The 22274-nt window shown below is 50.7% G+C and overlaps 1 protein-coding gene across 3 annotated transcripts in view; it reads left to right on the forward strand.

The window, feature by feature from the left end:
- SCMH1 (Scm polycomb group protein homolog 1) overlaps window positions 1–22274 on the forward strand; it is a 369044-nt gene that overhangs the window by 332453 nt on the left and 14317 nt on the right. For all 3 annotated transcript variants that reach the window (XR_014978950.1, XM_085645667.1, XM_085645668.1), the window contains exon 14: window positions 9093–9235. Coding sequence is in view for 2 of the 3 variants with exons in the window: in XM_085645667.1 (XP_085501793.1) it covers window positions 9093–9235 (143 nt within the window). In the remaining variant the exon portion in view is untranslated. The remainder of the gene's footprint in view (window positions 1–9092; window positions 9236–22274) is intronic.

The raw sequence follows: 22274 nt of genomic DNA on the forward strand, positions 1-22274 counted from the left end.
GCATGGGAAAAACGCGTTTTGGGACCCCCCTTTTATCTCAGCCCCCGCTTGACGAATCCCCCCGAGACTTTCAGGGTAGGAGCGGAGCGTAGCGCCCCACCTATTTTGAGAAATTCGCGAGGATTCGTCGACCGGCGCCAAAGTTATTCAAAATAGAATGTTGAGGTTTTCCTATGGAAACGTGGTCCTAACTATAACTACCTACTGGCGACCGCCAGTAGGTAATATATATATATATATATATATATATATATATATATATATATATATATGCATATGCATATATATATATATATGCATATATATATATATATATCAGAAAGAAACACATTAGTTATAGATTCCTTACCTTAGAATTACCCCCAGGCGTCAGACTGGATCCGGAAAGTTTTTTCATCAGCAGTACCCCTGCGTGTTGGAAGGTGGCGTCGGTCGGCTCCGCATCCTTCGTCGGTGTCGTGGTCATCAGGATGACATTGTGGCACCTACTTAGACGCCGCCCTCGCGCGCTGACGTCAGTTCTTTCTTTTTCCGCGCCAGCCAGCGCAGATCTGGGAAGAGCGGTACCTCAGTCATTTTTTTACTACCCTTTTATCGACTTTTGTCGACGTCTTGTTTCGAGTCTCCGACTCCGAACAGGTGCATGAGGGATGCCCGGTTTTAAGGACTGCGGTTCCTGTCCACGATTGATGTCAGTGACGGATCCTCAGCGCGTGTGCCTCTTTTGCCTGGAGCGCGACCACGACCCCAAGTCGTGCCCCGACTGTCAGTTGTTGACGCGAAGGCTTTGTGGGAGCGGTCCCGAAAGCTGCTCGAACGCCGACAGTCGGCTTCGCGCCGGTCGTCGGCACGTCAGTTCTTTTTTTTTTTCACGCCAGCCAGCGCAGATCCGGGAAGAGCGGTACCTCAGTCATTTTTTGACTAACTTTTTATAGACGTTTGTCGACGTCTTTTTTTCGAGTCTCCGACTCCGAACAGGTGCACGAGGGATGCCCGGTTTTAAGGACTGTGGTTCCTGTCACCGATTGATGTCGGTGACGACTCCGCGCCGCGTGTGCCTCTTTTGCCTGGAGTGCGACCACGACCCCAAGTCGTGCTCAGACTGTCAGTTGTTGACGCGAAGGCTTTGCGGGAGCGGTCCTGAAAGCTGCTCGAACGCCGACAGGTGGCTCCGCGCCGTTCGATGTCCCGTTCGAGAGGGAGGTCGAGGGACCGGTCGCGGAGCCACCACCATTCCAGTTCCAAGTCATCGAAGTTTTCGCACTCTGGGTCGGGTAAGTCGAAGCATAAGAAGAAGTCGAAGAAGCATCATCGCTCTTTAACTTCTCCTCGTCAGTCGGCCGATCCGATGAGGTAGGCGGTTGGTGCCACTCCCGTGGCTCCGAGCGTGAAGCCCGAATGGTCGATTCCGATCTTCCCTCCTTTTCCGGGACCCGGAGCAACCCCCGTCCAGCTTTGTACGTTCTACGAAGCGATGCATGCCATCTTTGGGCGGAATGACCAGCCGGTGCGCCTTCGGGCTCGGTCGGGGGACCTGGGTCTTCGCTGCCGACGGCCCCGGCACCGCAGGATCCCCTTGGATCCAGGCCTGGATCCGGATCGGCACCAGTTGACCTCATTACGCCTCCACCGGTGCCGCTTCCTCAGGCAACACTTCCGCTACCGACGCCAGTCGTGCCCCCGGCCGACGTCGACCCAGGCTTCCATCCCGACGTGGACACGGAGCCGAACCGGTGTCGATCGACGCCGGATCCTGCGCCAGGCGGGGTTTCCATGTCCCTGTTCACTCCTGGGGTCCCTTTTCAACAACAGTGGCACCCAGAGGATGATGAGGAGGACTGGGAGGGGTCAGGTGACCCTTTAACTAACCAGCTAGGTGCTGAGCAGGACTGGAGAGAGGAACTGGAGATGCCAGTGGTCTTGACACTTCACCCAACCTTGGCATGTTCTCTCCTCCTACCGTGGCTATGGAGGAGGGAGCGCCACCGCCCGGCTCCAGGTGACCCCACTTATCTCTCCCAACACCCCACCCCAGGGAGCTTGGTGGTCCAAGCCTCCACCTCCAAAAGCGCCTTCCATACCGCTCCACCGGAAAGGGAATCCAAGAAGCTGGACCATCTTTGCAAAAATGTTCTCTTCCGCCAGCTTAGGACTGCGGTCCGTAAACACTGCATGTCTCTTGGGCCGTTATTCGCACTCGGTGTGGGATACGGTGGCGCAAGTGCTGCCTCAGTGTCCAGAGGAGGCCCGGGCAGTGCTCTCCCAGGCTGTTGCCGCCGGGAGAGATGCAGCAAAGTTTACGATCCGTTGTGGGCTGGACACCGCCGACTCTCTGGGCAGGACTATTTCAACGTTGGTAGCGCTTCAGCGCTACGCCTGGATGAGGTCCACTGGCTTTTCAGGGGACATCCAGAACACCTTGATGGACATGCCCTATGATGGCAGTCGCCTTTTTGGCGACAAAGCAGACAACGCCCTAGAGCGCTTCAAGGACTCACGGGCTACGTCCAGTCCTTGGGCCTCTCCTCCCGTCCGGCGCAGTCTGCTTTTTGCCCCTTTCGTGGCTACGGAAGGGGTGCCCCGCTACGTCCCACCCAGGGCCACAGGCCGCAGCAAGTTACCCAAACTTCACACCGCCGGGGAAGTGGAAACAACCAGCGAGGTTCTGGGGGCCAGCAGGCGGGCCAGTCCACCAACCCCCCCTCTGCAGCTGCCTCCAAACCCTCCTAGTCCGACCTTTTAGACCCATCAAACGCCAGTGGGCGGCAGGATTCACCAGCACCTCCACCACTGGCGCACCATCACTTCGGACAGGTGGGTTTTGCAGATAGTCCAAAGAGGCTACTCCCTCCCCTTCGAGACTACCCCTCCAGCCATGCCACTGCGATACCACTGCATGTCGGAGGATCATCTGGCCCTTCTCCAGCAGGAAGATACGGCTCTCTTGGCCAAGGGAGCCATTGAGCGCGTTCCTCTCCCAGAAGTAGGTCATGGTTGTTACTCCCACTACTTTCTGGTTCCCAAGAAGGACAAGGGCCTGCGTCCTATCTTGGACCCAAGGGACGTCAATCGCTTCCTCCCGAAGGAGAAGTTCAAGATGTTGACGCTTGCTCAGGTCTTGTCTGCCCTCGATCCGCAAGACTGGATGGTAGCGTTGGACTTGCAGGACACTTATTTTCACTTTCCCGTCCTGCCGGCCCACCGGCGTTACCTACGGTTCACGGTAGGCCACGAGCACTTTCAGTTCACCGTGCTCCCCTTTGGCCTTACCAGCGCCCCTCGGGTGTTCACGAAAGTGATTGCGGTGGTCGCAGCTCATCTGCGGAGATCAGGGGTTTCCATCTTCCCCTATCTCGATGACTGACTGTTGAAACCAGGCTCGCCCCAGGAAGTCGTCTCCCACCCCCAGACCACGGCTGACCTCCTGCATTTGCTGGGGTTCTTCATCAGTGTGCCGAAGTCGCACCTGATTCCCTCTCAGAAGCTCCTAATCATCGGAGCGACTCTGGACACAATGCAGATTTGGGTCTATCCTACCGAACAGCGAGTCCAGGATATTCGGGCTATGATTCCGATCTTTCAGCCTCTGTCCCGGGTTTTGGTCAGAATGACCGAGGCTGCTGGGCCTCATGGCCTCCTGCATCCTGCTGATCGATCATGCCAGGTGGCATATGCGGGCTCTGCAGTGGGACCTGAAGTTCCAGTGGGCGCAGCATCAGGGGAATCTGTCCAATTGCATCCAGGTCACTGCTCGACAACTGCAGTGGTGGCTTACGAACCAGGATTGGGTCAATGGCAGATCCCTCTCCCTTCCCCAGCCAGACCACACTGTGGTGACGGATGCCTTCCTTCTGGGATTGGGCAGCCACATGGGAGGGGCCGAGATCAGAGGCCTCTGGTCTCCGGCGGAGTCCGGGCTTCACATCAACCTTCTGGAGCTCCGGGCGATTCGTCTTGCACTGAAAGCATTCCTTCCCTCTGTCTGGGGAAGAGTAGTGCAGGTGTTCACAGACAACACCACCGCCATGTGGTATTGCAACAAACAGGGCGGGGTGGGGTCGTGGACCCTCTGTCAGGAGGCCCTCCGCCTCTGGACATGGCTGGGGCATCAAGGCATCAAGGCATTTCCTTGGTGGTTCAACACCTGGCAGGTTCTCTGAACTCCAGGGCGGACGAACTCAGCCGCATTTGGATCACAAATGGCGTCTTCACTCGGAGGTGGTGCAAGGTCTCTTTCTACAGTGGGGAGAGCCTTGGTTAGAACTATTCGCCACCGAAGAAAACGCGCAATGTCAGCAATTCTGCGTGTTGGAATTTCCAAGGCGGCACTCGCTATGCAACGCTTTTCATCGCAAGTGGAGTTGCGGTCTGTTGTACGCCTTTCCGTCTATACCACTTCTGCCCAGAGTGCTGAAGAAGATCAGGCGCGACCGGGCCCAAGTCATTCTTGTGGCTCCGGATTGGGCATGAAGAGTCTGGTATCCCGAGCTGCTCAACATGGCCTTCGATCCTCCGATCAGACTGCCTCTTCGGGAGGATCTTCTCTCGCAGCAGCAGGGGACGGTCCTCCACCCGAACCTGTCCAGTCTCCACCTCCTTGCATGGAGATTGAGCGGCGGCAGTTGAGGTCTTTCGACCTGTTTTCTGAAGTTTGTGACATAATCTTGGCAGCCAGGCGTCCCTCCACAAAGACGGTATACACCTGCAAGTGGAACAGATTTGTGGCATGGTGCACAGCAGAGGCTGTAGATCCCCTTTCTGCCCCTCTTTCTGAAGTACTCTTGTTCCTTCTCTCTTTAGCCCAGCAGGGCTCTGCTCTGAGCACTATCAAGGGCTACCTTTCTGCCATCTCTGCTCTCCTTCGGCTGCCAGATCAGCCTTCTCTTTTCAAGTCCCAGGTAGTTAACCGTTTCTTGAAAGGCTTAACACATCTTTTTCCTCCAATTCCATTTGTTATGCCTCAGTGGGACTTGAACCTTGTGCTAACTTATTTAATGTGCGCTCCCTTTGAGCCGCTTCATAACTGTCCTTTACGTCTCTTAACTCTTAAGACTGCTTTCCTAGTAGCCATCACTTCTGCTAGAAGGGTGAGTGAGCTCTAAGCTTTTTCTTCAAAGCCTCCTTTCTTGTCTGTTCATCCGAACAAGGTGGTTCTCAGGACACGCCCAACCTTTCTTCCTAAGGTGGTCACTGCCTTCCACATCAGGCAGACCATCACTTTGCCCACCTTCTTTCCACCTCTGCATCCTTTAAGGAAGAAGAGAGGCTCCACCGTCTGGACCCAAAGCGTGCGCTCTCCTTCTATCTGGATCTCACAAAACAGTTCCCAAACACTACTGCCTGCACAGCCAGGTCCGCGGAGAGACGGCTTCTTTGGCCGTTCTGTTCTCCAGGATTTTCTGGTGTGATCTTGGTTCGCAGACCCACCACCGGCATTGGTATTGCTGCGGTATCTATTCTAAGGTAAGGAATCTATAACTAACGTGTTTCTTTCAGATGCACAAGTTACTTACCTTCGGTAACATTATATCTGTAAGAAACATTAGTTAGTTATAGATTTCTTACCGCCCCACCCATCCTCCCCGTTCTGCGAACTGATTTCTAGGGTTAAGGTTATTCTTTCAGGGCCCTAGTTTTGTGCAGCAATGGTCAGTGTCTTGCATGGCTCTGCGTTTCAGGTGCGGAAAGTCGTGTACAGAACTGACGTCAGCTCGTGAGGGCGGTGTCTAAGTAGCTGCCGCAACGTCATCCCGGCGACCACGATGACAGACGCAGAGCCGACCGACACCACCTTCCGACGCGCAGGGGTACTGCTGACGAAAAAACATTACGGATCCAGTCTGACACCTGGGGGTAATTCTAAGGTAAGGAATCTATAACTAACTAATGTTTCTTACAGATATATTGTTACCGAAGGTAAGTAACTTGTGCTGTGTGTATATATATTTTTTTCACTTAAAAAAACAAAAGGTTACAGGGTCGTTATAGTTAGGTTCAGAATTTAGCAGTTATAGTTATCTCAAGTAACTTTAACTCGTACCCTAAGGTAACTATAACTCTTACTTACAGTAATATTATCAATTATGTCATAGATGTCATGAGTGATGTAATATGTGGGGTAATTAGCAGTGCATGGCGAGAGCGCAAGTTATAGTTACCTTAGGGCACAAGTTATTGTCAATTTTTACTTGTCCCGTAAGCCTCTGAGATTTCAGTTGTGGTCACAAGCCATGGCCAGGTCAAGAGGAAGGTACATCCTATCAAAGAGTCAAATGCATGTCTATACCATTCCAAGAGTGGAACCAAAGATGAATGGACCAGGATGAGCTGGTCCAAGTGCAGTTGCAGGGTGTACATTTAGAGCCTGGTATGGGAACAACTCTGTGCAGACCTCTTGAAGGCAGAGACATCTCTGGTACTACTAGTCTGTCACAGTCTTGTTGCTCAAGAAGTGACTCATTGCCCTTTCAATAGCTGTCAGCCTTATTGGGCAAGGGAAGACTGAAGTCCACATTAGCTGCTTTCATCAAGACAGGCTGAGTTGAAGGATTCACCGACATAAAGACTGGACAGTCCTTTGGTGCTCAGTACTTCATAGACTGTGAGACATCGAGCTCGGAGAAAAATGTCTTCCAAATCTCTGAGATTTCTTAAGAACCTAACGTTCTATGACCAGTACTCGTAGATGCAACCAAGATTTAAGTTGGGCCTGTACATGGAAATGGGTGGGAGATTGGCAGTGATCTGGTCGAGGAACTATCAAGGATTGATCATCTGGAATTGGGAGCTGCACTATATTGGGAAAAACAGATCTGCACCGGGAGAGTTGGGAGCTGCACTGGACAGAGGTGCTACAGGGTACTACTGGCTTTCACCTTTGTCCTCAGAAAATCCAGGAAGGAACCGGAGGTGAGTATTGTGGACAGCATGGATGTAAACCCTGCGGCTGGATTGACAGGGACTGGGAGAGGGTCCTTAGGATTGAATGATTCAGACATGTCTACCTTTAGATTTCACAACATCTGATTTTCAGAGACCCAAGGGAGAAACCACCAGAGCTTGTGGACTGAGAAAACTGACCACTGTTACCAGATTGCACTCTAGAGAGCCCAGTGGCTGCACAAGGGACTGACTCCCAACGAAGCTGGTTGTTTTTTGGGGTAGCTTCTCTGGAGTGGAATGCATTTTGGTGCTTGTGCTTCTTTCATTTAAGAAGTGACTCAGACTAGTTCTTTAGTTAGACTTTCCTTCTGTTCTTCCTTAACCAAGGTTTATTGCTCGTTGATAGGATGGCACTTTCTTTCTCAACAGCTATGTGATAGCTCCTAATTGCCGGGGCTAAGGAGGACTCGAGAGATGCGCCTACACTGCCAGACTGGGACTGGGACTGCAACAGTGGCTGCCCAGAAGAAGAACTGGGCTTGACTCCATAGTACACGTCTCAAAAGGCATAAGATCAAGGGGATTCATGGTCTTCTAGTCTGCCTCCAAGAATAGAGATGGGCTTAATCTTCTGGTGTAACTGGCCTTTAACACTGCACCTAGAAGCAGAGACAGGCTCAGCTCCTCGGGACAACAGTGGTTTGGAGCCTTCACATGCAGGTAAGATGGCTCGCCCATGATGCAACACAGTCTCTGGAGCAAAGGGTTTACATCCCAAAGATCCTCTACTTCCAGGCACTTCGGACCCTTCCCTCAGACAATGTTAACAAGGCTCAAGGGATAGGTGATTGTTTAACCAGCTACTTTCACCTTCTGCTGCATCCATTTGGCTAGTGAGGGTAGCCTCCAAAAGGAGGAAGGAATGGAAAGCTGGACTAGGGGATGCATAAATACCTCACTGGCAGGAATGCTATTCAAGACTATGCTAAGTGCTCGAGAAGCTTTATGTGCCTCCTCTTTCCTGGTGAACTGAAATGTTTCTTTAATTATCGGTGTACCCAGCTATGCATGCAAATAAGGAGTGTGAGAAATTGGGTTGTTGGTTGAATGTGGTTGTGAGCTCTGGGCAAGCAGCAGCCACAAACCCTGGCAGGTTGAACCACAAAAAGTCACTAAATTCACCTGTGCTTAACCCTGGGTAGCAAAGCACAACAAGCAGTCAGGCTTAACTTGGAGGCAATGTGTAAAGTATATAGCGCACAAACATTTATAAGGTGAAAAACCAACACAAGAAAAATCCCACAGCAATTCAGAAAAATTGAGTACATTTTTATAAATTATTGGACACCAAAACAACAAAAATCCATTCAGTAGAACTGAAGTTATGAATTTTAAAGGTTTTCTGTAAAAACTAGTGCCTAAAAGATCAAAGACCTAACCGCAGACATCTAGTCATGCGAGACCAGGTCAAAGTCGAAAAATATGTCTGACCACGATGAAGTGTGGTTCGGATCCAAGAAGGGGATTGTGCCCGGTCATCGCTTACCTTGAGACTTAGAAGAATTTCCCAAAAAGTTCAGCGGGCCAGGCTGCAGATGGTGTCCAAGGAGGGAGCTTCATCATCGGGTAGCCTTGGGTGGAAGCTGTGGTGAAGATTTCCATGGTCGAACTTAGACTCTTTTTTTGGAAGTCGAAAATCTCCAGCAGGACGAGACTGTAGCTGAAGACAGTTCCAGGGGCTTTGATTCCCCTTTGGCGAAGGACCACTGAACTGGATTTGATTCTGGGGAGAAGAACGTAGCAGAAGCAGCTGCGAAGTAGGGCCTGGACCTTAGGCGGATAGACGAGCTGGTTGGTCCTGGTCTCCCCTCGGTTCTCAGAGCAGTTTTTAATAAACCATTTTCTAAGTCCTCAGTATTGGATTTTGGCTATCTGGGCACCGCTAGCACAACAGCCAAGGTAAAAGTAGATTGCTGAAGTGACATTTGGGTAAATTGGCATGAAACGCCTCATTATTCTTAACCACACTGACCACAAAAAAATTAATTTTATTGGCATGCTGATTTGTTTGAATTACAGACATGGGTTTAACTTTATTTTGTTAAGAATCTGATCAATGAGAAATAGGACAGATTTTGATTGACAATGTGTCTTGAATTGCAAAAATAATTGTATTTTAAACCCTCTATTTTTTCTGTGTTGCACTCTAGGGTCAGATAGGTACTTGGGATCACGTGATGCCAGTAAGCCGAGCTGCAAGGATCCTGCTTTCTGGACAGTGGAAGATGTGATGCATTTTATAAGAGAAGCTGATCCACAGCTGGGATCCCATGCAGATCTTTTCCGGAAACATGTAAATACCATGTGTTTCTAATCATATCTCTGCAAATCATGGCTACATACATTCTTTCTCGAACTATGTGTTCGAGGCATATCAGCTGCAGATTGTACACTTAGCATAGATCGCCATCTGGTGTTGGGCCCGGATGTTTGCAGTTTGTTTTTGTTCTTTGGACAGTCTTTGGAAGTCACGAGTTCGGTGACTCCTCCTTCGGTCCGTACTGCGCATGGGCTTCGGCTCCATCCTCAGATTGTTTTTTTCCGCCATCGGGCTCGGATGTGATACTTCGTGCTCCGGCTTCGAACTTCTACGGTTCCAGCCTCGACGGAAAATCCTCGTTTTCTTCGAGTTTCTTCATCATCATCTTCATCTCTCGAAGCGGCACTTTTCTCCATCCCGTACATCGGCACCGGCCTTCGGGCCCTCCTCGACTCCGGTCCCGGCCGATGGAAAGGACTCCGTTCAAAAAGTGCCCAAAATGTGGGTCTAAATTTCCCCACACCGACTTCCATCAGGTGTGTAACCTTTGCCTCTCTCCAGAACACGAGGCCAGAGACTGCCCCGCCTGTAAGTCTTTTCGATCAAAGAAGACCATCCGGGATCGAAGAGCTCGACGCACCATGGCGCACTCATCGTCCGCAGCTCCACCGGACATCTTCGGAGACGGCGCCGAAGCTTCGGGGCAACTACACACCGAGCAGGAGGACGACGTCGTCAGCGCTTCCGAGGCCGACGATTCCAACGTGGAGGACATCACACCGGCGCAGCGGGTCGTGAGTACTGTACCCCCTCCCACCCCCGCGCCCAAAACCAAAGAGACTCAGGTTACACCCTCGCCTGCAGGCCTGGGTAAAACCAAGCACAAAGCTTCTATCACCCCACCTTCGGGCCCGGTGTCGAAGCCTCCAAAGTCTCACGGCAACTCGGGCTCGAGCCAGCCGACGCCTGGTGCCGAAAAACAGCATCCGGCACCGAAAAGAGTAATACCCAGCTCGACCCCGAAGCCACCGGTGCCGAAGCCTGGACTCTCGGTGCCGACCAAACACAAACACAAATCCGTCGGCACCGACGCTCCGGCGCCAAACTCCTTCGACGCCGAAAAAACCGGAGGCCCCAAAAAAGCATGGCGCACAGAAACCATCGAAGCCCTCGGCTCCGAAATCATCGGCGCCAGTGGACGACTCGGCGCCACTGGCTCTCTTTACACCAGACCCTTTGCAAAAGACTCTATCTAAAGATCCAAAGACTGGGCTATTGACTTTAATTATCAACAAAAGACACCTTGACACTCCGGCTCCTCCTCCACCACCCAAACGGAAGGACTCTGCTACTTCTCCCCTCAGAGTGCCCTCCCCACTACCTCCTCCCCTGCCTCCTCCACCTCCTCCACCCCCTCCCCCTCCCCCTCCCAGGTCTCCGCCACCTTTACCTCATTACACTCCGACCCCGTCCCCAGATCCGGACGACGGGGACCCGGATTATGACCCGGCGGACGCCCCAATGGACCCCACTCCACCGGGGACCCCAGACCCATGGGAAGACTACCATAACCCTGACATACCTGATATGCCTCAGGACGACCTATACCCATCCAGGCCGTCTCCTCCAGAGGACTCCTTAGGGTTTCATCATTTAGTGCAGAGAGCAGCACACTACCATGGGGTGGACATGCACAGCGAACCAGTGGAAGACGACTTCCTACTGGACACATTTGACATCCAGGACAAATCCACGTCTATTTTGCCCATGCTTAAAGGTGTCACCAAGCATGCTGCGGAGGTGTTCAAAGACCCTGTCAGGGCCAGGGTACTGAACCCTAGAATAGAGAAAAAGTACAAGGCAGCACCCACAGACCCTGCATACATTAAGGGCCCTGCTCCCTTAGATTCCCTAGTTGTCTCCACAGCTAGAAAGCGGGCTAACTCCCAGTCCTCAGGAGAAGCCCCACAGCCAGACAAGGAATCGAAACTTCTAGACGCGTCTGGCAAACGCACCGCCTCCCAAGCTGCAAACATGTGGCGCATTGCAAATACACAAGCGCTACTTGCGCGCTATGACAGAGCACACTACGACGAACTTGAGGCTCTTATGCAGCACCTTCCCGAAAAACACAAGCGCAGGGCTCATGAACTCATACAGGAGGGTAAACTAATTACAAACACCTCCATTAAGTGTGCCCTCGATGCAGCCGACACTGGTTCTAGAGCCATAAATACCAGTGTCCTGCTTCGTCGCCATGCCTGGCTCAGGATCTCAGGCTTCAAGCCTGAAGTCCAGGCGTCCATACTCAATCACCCTTTTGACCAACAAACTCTCTTTGGGCCAAAGGTAGACGAAGCGTTGGAAAAGATGAAAAAGGACACAGACACAGCAAAGTCTATGGGGGCACTCCAAACACAAGCCTCTAAACGTTCCTTTCGACGCTCATCCTTTCGTGGCACAGGCAGAGGCTTCTCCACCGATAGCGCCTCTACCTCCTACAAGTCCCCTCCTCAAAATACCTTTTCAAAGGGCAACCAAAGAGGCAACAACAATAAGGGCAGGGGCAAAACTAACACCACCCGTTCTGCTACCCCACCCGCACAATGACTTCCCTCCCCTTCCCCCAGACCATCCCACTCCGGTCTGGGGCAGGCTACAAAACTTTATCCACGCATGGGAGTCCATAACATCGGACAAATGGGTGACCCAAATCATTCGGTCAGGGTACTGTCTCGAGCTAACATCCACCCTACCCAATATCCCACCAAGGCACCGTCCAATGTCTCAAGAACATTCCACACTGCTCAAACAGGAGGTACTCTCCCTCCTCCAAAAACACGCTATAGAGCAGGTTCCACTCAATCAGCAAAATCTAGGGGTCTACTCCCTATATTTCTTAATACCAAAGAAAGACGGGACCCTCAGGCCCATTCTGGACCTTCGGCCTCTAAATGCCTACATACATTTAGACCATTTCCACATGGTCATCCTACAACAAGTCCTCCCGCTCCTCTGTCAGGGAGACTTTCTCACTACCTTGGATCTGAAAGACGCATACTTTCACATTCCAATACACCCCTCTCACAGGAAGTACCTCAGGTTCGTGGTGGACGGGCAGCATTACCAATTCACGGTTCTCCCCTTCGGGGTTACCACCGCACCACGGGTGTTTACCAAATGCCTAGCAGTAGTGGCAGCACACCTCAGACGTCAACATATTCACGTCTTCCCTTACTTAGACGACTGGCTAATAAAAGCCGCGTCCTACCACCAATGCGTGCAACATACAAACAGCACCATCCAACTGCTCCACCAGCTAGGCTTCACGGTGAACTACCAAAAGTCCCACCTCATACCATCTCACACAAAGCAATATCTCGGGGCCACTATAGACACCTCCAAGGGTATTGCCTATCCAAACTCAGCCAGAATCACAAGCATTCAAGCCTTACGCAAAACATTCCTTCCTCAACACTCTCTTCCAGCAAGAGTGTTTATGAAGCTCATAGGAATGATGGCGTCTTGCATTTTCATAGTGCCCCATGCAAGACTCCACATGCGTCCACTTCAAGAGTGCCTAGGACAACAGTGGAACCAGGCCCAGGGTCAGCTGACGGATCTGGTGTTGGTGGACGGCCGCACACATCACTTTCTGCAGTGGTGGAACACCACAAACCTTTCCAAAGGGCGGCCGTTCCTGGACCCGGTTCCTCAGGTGATTCTAACAGCGGACGCATCGCTCTCCGGCTGGGGAGCGCACCTCCTACACCTCACAATGCAAGGTCTATGGACGCCACAGCAAAAATCGCTCCACATCAACCATCTGGAGCTCTTGGCGATCTTTCTAGCCCTAAAATCCTTCCAAAAACAGATTTCAGGCAAAGCAGTCCTCATTCGCACGGACAACATGACTGCAATGTATTATATCCAAAAACAGGGGGGGACACACTCTCCCCAGCTCTCCCGCTTAGCCCAGAGCATATGGAGATGGGCAATTCCCCAAAACATCTTTCTCCTGGCACAGCACGTTCCAGGCGTACAAAACACCATGGCAGATCTGCTCAGCAGACAGACGCAACAACTACACGAATGGGAACTGCATCCACAAGTTCTTCACCCATTCTTCCAACAGTGGGGGCATCCTCAGATAGACCTCTTCGCCACCCACGAAAACAAAAAATGCCCAAGCTTCGCCGCCAGATACCCACACCCATTGTCCAAAGGCAATGCGATATGGATGAACTGGTCAGGCAGATTTGCATACGCCTTTCCACCTCTCCCACTAATTCCATTAGTGGTAAGGAAGCTACAACAGCACTCCCTCACACTCATTCTAGTAGCTCCAACGTGGGCCAGGCAGCCGTGGTACACCACACTACTACAACTATCAGTGGTACCACATCAAAAACTGCACCTGTCCCCATGCCTCCTAACCCAGAACCATGGAGAAATCAGGCACCCGGACCCAGCTCAGCTCAACCTTGCGATCTGGCTCCTGAAATCTTAGAATTTGGATACCTTAACCTTCCCCCTGATTGCATGAACATCATCATGGAAGCCAGACGTCCTACCACTAGAGCATGCTATGCCGCAAAGTGGAAAAGATTTGTAATTTACTGCCGTAACAATACAATCAACCCTTTAGATGCATCCATACAACACATTATATGCTATCTGCTCCATCTTCACAGGTGTAACCTGGCATATTCATCCATACGCCTACACCTAGCAGCGATCGCTGCTTATCTACAAAACAGACAGCATTTATCACTGTTCAGAGTGCCCGCTATTAAAGCCTTTATGGAAGGCCTTAAACGAGTAATTCCTCCCAGGGCACCACCTTCCCCTGTATGGAATCTAAATGTAGTTCTTACACGGCTAATGGGTCCGCCCTTCGAACCAATGCATAAATGTGAGCTACAGTTTCTCACCTGGAAAACAGCTTTTCTCGTAGCTATCACTTCCCTTAGAAGGGTTGGTGAAATACAAGCGTTCACTATACAGGAACCCTTCCTACAAATACATCACAGCAAGGTCATACTTCGTACAAATCCGAAGTTTCTGCCCAAGGTCATTTCCCCCTTCCATCTCAATCAATCGGTGGAATTACCTGTCTTCTTCTCGCAACCTCAATCTGTTGCAGAAAGGGCTTTACACACACTTGATGTTAAAAGGGCTTTGCTGTACTACATACAGAGAACGCAACCTTTCAGGAAGACTAAACAATTGTTCGTCTCCTTCTCTCCACCACATAAAGGCAACCCCATCTCTAAATCAGGGATAGCTAGGTGGATTGTAAAGTGTATACAAATTTGCTATCAAAAGGCAAAAAGAACATTATCTGTTCCACCTAAAGCCCACTCTACTAGAAAGTTAGGGGCTTCTATGGCTTTTCTAGGGAACATACCCTTAGATGACATCTGCAAAGCAGCCACATGGTCAACACCGCACACCTTCACAAAACATTACTGTGTAGATGTGCATTCCAAGCAGCAAGCTAGTGTGGGCCAGGCTGTACTAAAGACACTTTTTCAAACCACTGCAACGGATACCGGTGGTCGCCGCTAAGGTTGGGTACTGCTATATAATCTATGCTAAGTGTACAATCTGCAGCTCATATGCCTCGAACGGAATATGCTACTTACCAGTATGCATCTGTTCTTGGCATGTAGAGCTGCAGAGTTGTACACGCCCACCCGCCTCCCCGGCTACCTGTATCCGTTCCAGTATATCTTATTTAGATACAACACACATGGGTTTCTCACTGTTGTTACTACGCTCCATCATTTCCCTGTTGGCGAAAAACAATCTGAGGATGGAGCCGAAGCCCATGCGCAGTACGGACCGAAGGAGGAGTCACCGAACTCGTGACTTCCAAAAACTGTCCAAAGAACAAAAACAAACTGCAAACATCCGGGCCCAACACCAGATGGCGATCTATGCTAAGTGTACAACTCTGCAGCTCTACATGCCAAGAACAGATGCATACTGGTAAGTAGCATATTCCTTGCAAATAATTATACATTCATTACCTGTTCCCTCAAAAGGCCTTGAATTTAGCAGATCAGCACTTTGTACAGTTTGCTTTAACAAAATCAATAGCTTTTGATGTATGTAAAATCCATTAGCGCTATTTCAAAATTGCTGTTTACCCAGACTTTCATTGTTTGATCATTACAAAGTCCTTCTGTGCCAATGAATTCATCATACCTGTTTGTCAGCATGTGCTCTGTGATCAGTGTTGTCTGTTTAGTGATGCCCAATCTGATAGTACCAATTCCTTTCACTTTCAATGGGTCTAGTGATTCTCTTAAGAGTTTTAAATTATTTTATACCATTGACATCAAATAGCTTGCTCTATCCTAAGGCAACTGTGGGAGGTCCACTTATGGACTTATATCTTGTGTAGTGCAGGGAGGGAAGGTCTGGGCTACCCGTTATGGATGACATTGAAGCTGGGAATTCAAGAAGCCATGTTTGTTAGTGACCCTATCCTAGATGAACTGTAAGGTATGTGTGACTGGCGATAAAATAACCTCCCAGGTGCAATGCTTCCTCTCCATCATTGGTACTTTCCAAATATGCACACCAGCTATCACTTGGATGATAAAGCATCCTTGCTTTCAGTTTCTGTCTTTTTTTACTTTCCTCAAGGTAACATAATTGGCCCACATGAACGTATCTTTAAATATCAGCAAGGCCAAACACTTTGTTGCTTTGGGTTTTAAGTAATACAAGTCAGGGGTATTTCCTTGTCTAGAATAAGTCCTTCATTGTTTTTTGGATCTGTTTCCACAAAGGAAGAGATGTAAGTAGTAGTATTGTCTGGAAACGAAATAAAATCATAGGCAGTATTGACATGTTTATTGCAGCTAACCCAAGCCACAACAAAGCTTTCACATGCCACATATTAAAATCCCTACATATGTTTCTTAGTAGTGGAGAAAAATTGGCATTTATCACTTAATCAACTAGACGAGTGATTTAACCTCCTAAATAGATGATTGAGTCTCAGGCCCATCAGGAAAGGAAGCATGTCTTTAATGACGATATTTGTTTTTGAGACATCAAAATATTTTGTATGTGAGACTTTTCTAAGGGTTATTAGTAGTAACCAGGATATCATAAGCATATATCGTGATTTTGAAATACTTTCTGCCCATCTAAATTCCGGAGGTGTGCATTGTGTGCTTGCCAGATTGTCCTCGTCCTAAGAAAATCAAGCACTGTACAACCATTTCCAGGTGGACCCTGAAGAAAAGAGAAAGTATCCAACTTCATGGCTGTGAAGAGGAGCAGTGCCAGAAAACTCCACCAGGAGTGCCAGAAAAGTGAATAGCAGAGGGCACCCTCTACCCCAGACGGTCCAAATATCTCCAAAAACATCCATAATGAGAGATCCAACAAAGAGACGTCACCACGTCGAAATAAACTTTTTCTGGTGACATTGAGGACTACTACATTGAGAAGAGGTAACTTTTCCTCACCAGAGGTCCAGAACATCAACATTGAAGGACATCTCCATGACATAACACCACTCTGAAACCAGTCATATGCCTCTTAATTTCTCATCTGAGTGGTTCAAGAAATTGAGGGCTAACGGCATCCAGCTGTGTTTGATTCAGGCTTGACGGGTTATGCCCGCTACCAGAGAGGTTAGTCCAGTAATAATGATCTTCAATTCATCCTCTCTGAAGTCTTATCACCATTCTCCAAGTGCTGCCTTGTGTTGAACTTCAACGAAAAGCAACTTCTTAGCTGCTGTACAACAGACTTTGCCAACACCTTTGTGCCTATTGGCACACTGACTCTGAAATATAGTCCGAGATAAATGCATACTTGGCGAGACGTTCTCGTATACCAAGTAGGTATCATTCTCATTGAAGACACCAATTGTGGCACTCTAGCCATTCCTAGATTAAGACACTCTTATTATTCAACCTCTTTCTGTTTGTGCGGTGTCAAGGGACACTCCCCAACACACAGAGAGCCACCAACCACCCTTTCACATTTCTCCAGCTAATGACAAACACCTTCCTCGAAGTTCTTGCAACAGGTGGAGTGAAGGTGTCAATTCCTAGGTCAACTTCACCATCTTTGACATCTTTTATTTTCAAGACTCTTGACCATTATGTTCCTTCAGACCCTCATTGCCTTGGGCGCATGTGTCATTGGGTGAGCTATGCATCGTTTTTTTGACAACAGCAACTGTCAAAGCTGAGACTTCTCGCTAGCAGAAAAAGTCCTCAGTGGTTAACTTCAGAACATTCACATTTTACCAAATGGGTAGTACCACTTCCAGCCTTTATCAATACTACTGCTGTCCCACAGACATTATAGCCTGGTGAGTCTTTGTTGGGTGGTGCTGCGAGGAGAGAGCAGTAGCATGTAATCTCTTATCCACATACACAATCAGAATTTACACGTGTATTTGTCGTAAAAAACTAAAGGGTTTTCTGCAAAATAGCAACAGTTGGCCTCCAAGGAGTTCAGAATGCAAACATGAGTCCTTCAGCAAGATGCAAACTAGTGCCTGTAATAGACCCTCAAGGTATGCCTCAGGTGTTAGGGTTCTGGGCACGACTCCATGGCCTGCAAAAACTGGCTCTTATGAACCTGAATGTGATCCGAGAACGTGAAGCAAAGGGAACCCAAAAGCAAACCGAAAAAAGACATAGAAGTTGAGGGTGCAGACTCTTTTCCGCTCTCTGTGCCATTCCTTTTATAGGTGGTCTTCGAGGTCCAAGTCTTCCAGTAAGTCAAAGTGGAAGCGCAAGAAATGCAAGCGGGATTTGTTTCTGTCCTGCAACTCTCAGCCAAAGAAGTCACAAGGATGTCAGTGTGCCCCTCTGTCTCACTCCTGGATTCCTGCTTAGGATCTGATTCTGATCCAGATCCCAATGCATTCCAAGATTGCCAGTCGATCTGCGATGCAGCAACAGAGTGAAGCCTTGATAAAAAGGATGTTGTGAATCGTTGGCACAGTTTCATCTCTCTCTGGCATGCCTTTTGACGCCAGAGATCCATGGGGGCCTTCGGTCTGCTTACCCCCTGCAGGTCTGCTCTCTGCACCATCTGTGCCTCCTGAATCCATCTCAAGTTCCGCTCCTACATAGAAGATGACTTTCATTCTGACACCGAAATCCACTCTGGTCCATTTGGCATCGACACAGGCCACAATGCCACCACATCAGATTACGACCTTATCCCGTTAGCCCTATCTAACTCCAAGTCAAATTTGTCTCGGCCCTGACTGTGGTCACATCCCGAAGCCAGACTAACCTACCTTGTCTCTGTTCAATCTGACTCAGACAGATCCATGCCTTTACCCCAGAGCCGTACTCCAACATCTTCTCTTTTCCGACTCTGATCAGCGTCAATCAGCTTTTGGAGATGACACTGGTGACACTATGAGGATGATGAAAATCTGTACATGGATTTCCTGTAGACCATTGGATTAGGCAGTTTTCTGCACACTGCGTTGTGTTTTTTCTGTTGATGGCTCATGAGTTTCTCCTTTGTTCTGGTGATGAGACGGGCAGCTGAGGTATTACACTTACAGATACCAATGCACACTTTCTCTGGGCTTTTAGTACCATTCAGTGAAGCCCTGACTGACACCTTAATGGGCACATGTTCTAAGCCTTGTTTGTGTCCACCAGTGAGCAGGCATGTTGCTAGATTCTCAATCCAGTGCCTAGCAAATGTGACCAGAAAGCTGGTGGTTCAGACTTCTACCAGCAGGGTGAACCCCGGTTCATTTCCTAGCAGGCCCGCAGACAGAGTCGAAGAGAATAAACGCATTCGGGAAACTGACTTTTCCTGTGGAGATATTCCCACGTTTTGTGGGACATGGTTGGCTTGATCCTGCTTGCAGCCTCTAAGGTGTCTAAAGCCACCCTAGCTTAAACTATCAAGGATGGTTAGGATGTGGCCAAATATATTAGCCATTCTGGACTGGGCACTACCGATCACTTGGGCAGAGCAGTCAGAACTAGCAGGGAGCTTTGGCGTTAATAATGGATTTGATCCACGGGCTTCTCTGAATATGTGCAGACAACACTCATGGATATGCTTTCCAAGGAGACGTTTGGCTGGAAAGGTGACTCTGCCCTGATATGCCTTAAGAGGAGCCGGGCCATGCCATGTTCTTTGGGCCTTTCCACTCCTAATAGTCAATTTTCTAAGTAGCTTTTTCCATTTCAGGGCTACTCCAGAGGTTTCGCTTCCTGACAGTGCCAATTCCCACTGCCCCCACAACAGGCACTCCAGTCCTTTTAGGACGAGGAACGAGGATTAAGCAGATAATGTCCAGGCCACCAGGGACAATGAATTTCCCAATCCCTGACACTACGCCAATAGCCTCCAAGCTCCTTTAGTTTCCCCATAGTGGCACGCGACCACCTTGTGGGAAGCAGGACTGGACATTTCCTTCACTGGTGGCATAATATGACATACGACAGATGGGTCCTTCAGATCCTTTAACGGGGCGATGCCCTGTCATTCCTTTCCGGCCTGCTGCATCTTCCGCCCACATCAGAGTGATTTTCAGAAGAGCACCTGTTCATCTTGGCTAAGAAGAAGGGTGGGTTCTTGGCTAAGAAGAAGGGAGAGTTAAATAACTACCCCTTTAGGGTGTTTATCATTTTAGAGACCCAAAATTCGCACGTAGGTCCTGAAGAACGCCCTCCGACCCCTCCTGGGCAATATACGGGGCTGAAACATGTCGACCTTTTGACCTCCACAAGAACCACATGGTGCTATAGGACAGTAACATTTCTATAAAAGTACCAACTCGTTTTTAGGTGTCGCCTGGCTATCGCGTAAGCGATCGCTCAGCGAGACTTATGTAGGGGCTTCCGAAAATGCTCCCAAAGGCTTCCCAGGCGGATCGGGTGGCGGTTACGCGCACAACCACGCGCATTCCATTTGCCACCAGCTACTTCCTGCGCGTGCGCCGTCTCCCGCATTCAGAGAGATTTAGTAAGGGCACAAGACCTTAGGAATGCGGTTTATGGCCAGTGCATGTGAGGCATTCAAGCGCGAAGCTGGCATCTGGCATCGGACTTAAAAGCAGCAGACTGCTTTCACCAGAACTTTCGTTATAACTCACACCCCATATGCTCGTTCCCTCCCACCCTTCCTTTGATGTCCGTTTTTCTTGTTGTTTACAAACCACGCCACACACTGCTGCACGCCACACACTGCTGCACGCCACAAACTGCTGCACGCCGCACACTGCTGCACGCCGCACACTACCGCACGCCGCACACTGCTGCATTACACACTGCTGCACGCCGCACACTGCTGCATGCCTCACACTGCTACACGAAACACTGCTGCACGCCTCATACTGCTGCACGCCTCACACTGCTCCACGCCACACACTGCTGCGTGCCTCACACTGCTGCACGCCGCACACTGCTGCACGCCGCACACTGCTGCACGCCGCACACTGCTACACGAAACACTGCTGCACGCCTCACACTGCTGCACGCCTCACACTGCTGCACGCCTCACACTGCTGCACGCCTCACACTGCTGCATGCCACACACTTCTGCATGCCACACACTGCAGCACGCCTCACACTGCAGCACGCCTCACACTGCTGCACGCCTCACACTGCTGCATGCCTCACACGGCTGCACGCCGCACACTGCTGCACGCCGCACACTGCTATACACCACACACTGCTGCACGCCACACACTGCTGCATGCCGCTGCACGCCGCACACTGCTGCACCCCACACACTGCTGCACCCCACACACTGCTGCACGCCGCACTCTGCTACACGGCGCACACTGCTGCACGCCGCACACTGCTGCACCCCACACACTGCTGCATGCCGCACACGGCTGCACGGCACACACTGCTGCATGGCACACACTGCTGCATGCCGCACACTGCTGCACGCCACACACTGCTGCACGCCGCACTCTGCTACACGCCGCACTCTGCTACACGCCGCACACTGCTGCACACAGCTGCATGCTGCACGACACTGCTGCGCGCCGCACACTGCTGCACGCCGCACACTGCTGCAGGGCACACACTGCTGCACGGCACACACTGCTGCAGGGCACACACTGCTGCACGCTGCTGAATTACTCACTGCTGCATGCTGCACACTGCTGCACGCCGCACACTGCTGCACGCCGCACACTGCTGCATGCCTCACTCTGCTACATGAAACACTGCTGCATGCCACACACTGCTGCACGCCACACACTGCTGCACGCCTCACACTGCTGCACGCCTCACACTGCTGCACGCCTCACACTGCTGCACGCCGCACACTACCGACGCCACACACTGCTGCATTACACACTGCTGCTGCATTACACACTGCTGCACGCCTCACACTGCTACACGAAACACTGCTGCACGCCTCACACTGCTGCACGCCTCACACTGCTGCACGCCACACACTGCTGCACGCCACACACTGCTGCACGCCTCACACTGCTGCTGGCCTCACACTGCTGCTGGCCTCACACTGCTACACGCCGCACACTGCTGCACGCCGCACACTGCTGCACGCCGCACACTGCTGCATGCCACACACTGCTGCATGCCACACACTGCTGCATGCCACACACTGCTGCATGCCGCTGCACGCCACACACTGCTGCACGCCGCACACTGCTGCATGCAGCACACTGCTGCATGCCGCACACTGCTACACGAAACACTGCTGCACACTACACACTGCTGCACGCCACACACTGCTGCACACCACACACTGCTGCACGCCGCACAATGCTACACGAAACACTGTTGCACGCCACACACTGCTGCACACCGCACACTGCTGCACGCCGCACACTGCTGCATTACTCACTGCTGCATGCTGCACGCAGCACACTGCCGCACGCCACAGTGCTGCATGCCTCACACTGCTACACGAAACACTGCTGCACGCCACACACTGCTGCACGCCACACACTGCTGCACGCCGCACACTACCGCAGGCCACACACTGCTGCGCACACTGCTGCATTACACACTGCTGCATTACACACTGCTGCACGCCGCACACTGCTGCACGCCGCACACTGCTGCACGCC

The sequence above is a fragment of the Triturus cristatus genome, chromosome 3_1 (genome assembly GCF_964204655.1).
Source record: "Triturus cristatus chromosome 3_1, aTriCri1.1, whole genome shotgun sequence".
Classification (NCBI taxonomy): domain Eukaryota; kingdom Metazoa; phylum Chordata; class Amphibia; order Caudata; family Salamandridae; genus Triturus; species Triturus cristatus.